This window comes from Myotis davidii, unplaced genomic scaffold, assembly GCF_000327345.1.
Source record: "Myotis davidii unplaced genomic scaffold, ASM32734v1 scaffold1439, whole genome shotgun sequence".
In the NCBI taxonomy this organism is placed as follows: domain Eukaryota; kingdom Metazoa; phylum Chordata; class Mammalia; order Chiroptera; family Vespertilionidae; genus Myotis; species Myotis davidii.
The window spans coordinates 1204814-1208719 of NW_006292342.1; the positions used below are offsets into that span (position 1 = coordinate 1204814).

Genomic DNA, 3906 nt, shown 5'->3' on the forward strand with positions numbered 1-3906 from the left:
GGCCTGGTCCACGGTGGCGTGACCGCCGCGGGGCGGACAGGGAGCCGGGTCAGTTCAAGGCTGCGCGGGCCGTGACTAAGGCCTGGGCATTCTGGCCCTCCAGACCTGGGCTCCAATCCCAACCCCACCAGGCCTTTAAGTGCCCGGTGCCTCAGTTTCCCCATCTCTGAGATGGGGTTAAGAGTGTGCCTGATAGTGGTGCTGAGAAGATTCAATAACCATGAGGCAGGGGCCTCTTGGAGTTTTTTGGACCTAAAGACCCATAAATGGGGCAGTGTCTTCCTGGGAGCCTTTTAGTACAGGACTGGGCAATCAGCAAGGGTTTAATAAATGTTCCTTTTGAAAAAAAAATAAATAAACGTTACTATTATTCCCATGTACATGCGACGTTTTCATTTGTGTGTTGCCTCCCCATCAGAACGGCAAGCCCCACAAGGGCAGGCATTTGCAACTGTGGTCACTGGTGTGTCCCTGGCTCCCAACAGAGTCTGGCTGTCAAAGATCAGAGTGTGGATACGCGGTGCACACATGACCCAGCCCCCAGGGACCACACCACACAGGCTGCTCATAAAAAAATTTTTAAATTAAAAAAAGGTAAGAAGTATCAGTGCACAAACAGGAACAGAGGGCCCAGCACCACATGCAATGTGGTCACCCCAGGTGGGGCAGAACCCCAGAAAGGCACAGAGCTGAGGCCAGGATGCTGGTTCCTCTGGGTGTGGTTTCAGGCCCTGTGAGCTCAGAGGTCGGCCTTCCGGAAACTTGCTCTGTTCAAGGAGTTCCTGGGGGAGGAATGAGGTGGGTCAACATGGACACAGGGCCCCCAACTCCATAGTGCTCCCAGCCCTCTCCCTCTCTTCCGCCAAAGCTTCGTTTAGAGCCTTCCCTGCTCCTTTCCCATCCGTTCTGATCTGGCTGTGGGTTCATAGATTCTCTCCCGGAACCCACCACCAGAATCATATTGTGCCCATTTTACGGATGTAGAAATGAGGCTCAGAAAGATGAAGTTGCGTGTCTGGGAACTAATGCACTAGGATCTGAAATGATTGCCCAGAGTGTGCATTTGTGCACATGCCCAGGTAGTCACATCCTTGTGTGCAAAGCCGAATGCATATGCTGATGTGCACGACAATCCCCATCCTGTGCCTGCCTCTGTTTGCCCTCTCTAGGGTGGGGGGCCTGGGTCAGGCACCTGAGGCTGGCTGTGGTTGGCGCCAGCAGCTGGGGCAGGCGCTGGGTGAGCAGGGGCTGCAGAGCCTCCCTTAGGCGGGCGTAGTTGCGCTCCAGCTCGCGGTGGTACTCCTTCTGGTCTGGCCCAATCAGGGCCTTGTTCTTTCGCAGCGCATCCTCGCACCTGAGGGCCAGATGGCAGGGTGCTCAGGTACTGGCACTCGGGAGAGAAAGCAAGACCAGAGGTGGAGGAGGAGTCCGTGAGGTGGGTCAGGAGCTAGAACTGGGGGGTAAAGTAGGCAGAGAGCCATGATGAGGGTTGAAGGGGCTCTAATGGGTGAGGTCAGGCCTACTTCTTGCAGAAGTCCTTGAAACAGAGCCGTAGCTTGTTGTGATGCCTGAAGAGTTTGGGGTCTTCTGGGATCTCTGCCAAAAACACCTGGGCCACCTCCAAGGGACCCTGTGGGGTAAGAAGGCCTTGTGAGGGTGTCTGCATGGACCCTTGGGGGCCTCGGGCAGCCTGCACACCCCACCGGCCATGCCTGGTTCACAGTGGGTCCCACAGAGCCCTGTAGCACCATCTGCAGCATCTTGGCATCGGGCGGGTCCTGTTCGGTGGCAAAGGCCAGCTCCCGTGTCTTCTTCTGCATGTCCTCGATGGCCACCTCCACCGGCGTCAACACCGTCTGCAGGGTTAGGGGCAGCACGCCCTGGCTGGGGCCTGACCATATCCTACCCAGGCCAGCCCAGGGCAGCTGCGGTGGGAGGGGCCTGAGAGGCTGTGTCATGAACAGTGTGTGAGGGCGCCTGCCTGCCTGGCTCTGCCAGGGCCTGGCTCAGCTGCCTTTGTCTAGCTCTGGGGCTTTGGTCTGGTCGTGGTGCAGCCTTGGATCAGCTGGGTCTGGAGGTAGAGATTTGAGGCTACAGATTGGGGTCTGGAGGCTGGAGTTGGGAGTCCCCTCACCTCCCCCAACCCGGGTTTGGGGACCCCACCTACCTCCTCTCGGTGGCACACGCGGATACGTGTCTTGATGTAGGGGAAGGCATGGTCCGTGCTCAGCAGTGTCTTACGCTTGTGTTGCTCATGCAGCTCCCCGTGAGCACGCCCGTCAGGCGTGAAGGGCGTACAGAACAGGAAGGTGCGCAGGCCGTAGTTGCGGTCGAAGTAGGTCACCCGGTCCTTGAGCTCATAGGTGTCAAAGTGCGGTTCCACGTATGTGATCTGGATGTAGGCCTGGGGCACGGGGCTCCGGTGTGAGGTTCCCACAGCCCCCACTTACCCCCCTGGAGCTTGCCAGCCTCCCAGCAGGGCTCTGTCCCTGGAGAAAGGGGATTTGGGCCTCCATGGGAGTCCCAGGTCTCCTTATGTTTGGGAATTACCTGAGGTTAAGGATTTGGGGGTCCCTGGAGGACGTAAGCTTTGGACTTTCTCAGAGGAAAAGGATTTGAGGGTTTCCAGAAAACAGTGCTGAGAATCACCCCGACTATAAGATTTTGGGGACCCCAGAGGCATGGTCAGGAACCCTCACCTTCTGGGAGTCAAGCTTGGTCTTGTCGACAGGGTTCGAATCTTTGACAATCTCGACCACATCTTCTCCAAACCTCTCCGTGTAGAACTCCTGGGGACACGGGGCTGACTCGGGCCGCACAGCTGCAGCCCCCGCCCCACCCCAGGGCAGGCTTGTGCCCCATCCACCCACCACCACCGGGACGTGCCTCCAGCCGATGTGAGATCTCGGCCAGCTTCGTGATGGATGGCTCCTTGTACACAAACTCCTGCTCGTCCAGGTCACCAAAGCGGGCACCGTAGAAACCCACGCGGAAGTATGTTCCGAAAACGCGCTGGGGCTGCGGGAAGGGGGAGTGTTGCCCAGGAGGCCCCGCGGGAGGTCCCCCTGCTCCAGAAGTGCGGGCCCCACATGTGGAAGAGGTGGACATGGGCAGGAGACCCAGAGCACTTTGGGTAGCATGTGAGGACTCCAAGAACATCATAGCACAGGCAGAGGTAGGGGGACCCATACTCAGTTGGGCATGGACTCAGCGACGACCACCGACTGCCCACACCCTTGCTCTTTCTCCCTAGCTTCTGTCTCCTGCCTCCCCCAAATCTGCCTCCTCATTTATCCCTTATATGAAGTAAGAACTGGGGCTACATTGCTCACAGCTGTATCCTCAATGCCTACTGGGCTGGGTATGCAGCAGGTGCTCAATGAATGCTTGGGACAGAAACTCTGCCTCCTTTGTTCCAGGGCATCCTCTCCCTCCTCTCCCTCCTCCCCCCCTCGCCCCCACCAGAAAGGAAGGGGTGGCTCCATGTTCACTCACCAAAGCAGATCCAGGACGGGTGGGGTAGGCATCAGGAGAGGGAGGTGGGGAGCAGGGGACAGAGAGACAAAATCACGGGGGAGGTCAGAGGTCAGAGCCACCAAACTCCCAGGGTCCTGGTTATGCTGCCCCATGAGACCAGAGACCCAGGGAGGGAGGGGACCTGCCCACCCCACCCGGCCCCCACCCAGCCCTCCTGCCTCGGCTCTGGGTTCTTGCCATCTTTGGCCAGAAAATTCTCCCCAAACTAGGAGATGCCTAAAAATAGACCCAAGTGGGGGGAAGGTGGGAGAGGGGAGCATTAAATGGCAACAAGGAGCAGAGATCCTGGGGGAGGTAGGGAGACAGGGAGAGACAGACCAAGAGAAACAGAGGGAGCGATCGAGACAGGGAGAGAGACAGGGAGAAATG

At 58.1% G+C, this 3906-nt stretch overlaps 1 protein-coding gene across 1 annotated transcript in view; it reads right to left on the reverse strand.

Moving 5' to 3' along the window:
• Positions 1 to 562: 562 nt before the first annotated feature.
• The window catches only part of DOCK6 (dedicator of cytokinesis 6), a 39763-nt gene continuing 36419 nt past the window's right edge, over positions 563 to 3906 (reverse strand). Inside the window, exons 41-47 of the mRNA XM_015565360.1 lie at positions 2887 to 3012; positions 2700 to 2789; positions 2168 to 2404; positions 1713 to 1856; positions 1524 to 1630; positions 1193 to 1354; positions 563 to 782 (exon numbers count right to left, since the gene is read on the reverse strand). Coding sequence (XP_015420846.1) covers positions 740 to 782; positions 1193 to 1354; positions 1524 to 1630; positions 1713 to 1856; positions 2168 to 2404; positions 2700 to 2789; positions 2887 to 3012 — 909 coding nt within the window. The 3' untranslated portion in view covers positions 563 to 739. The remainder of the gene's footprint in view (positions 783 to 1192; positions 1355 to 1523; positions 1631 to 1712; positions 1857 to 2167; positions 2405 to 2699; positions 2790 to 2886; positions 3013 to 3906) is intronic.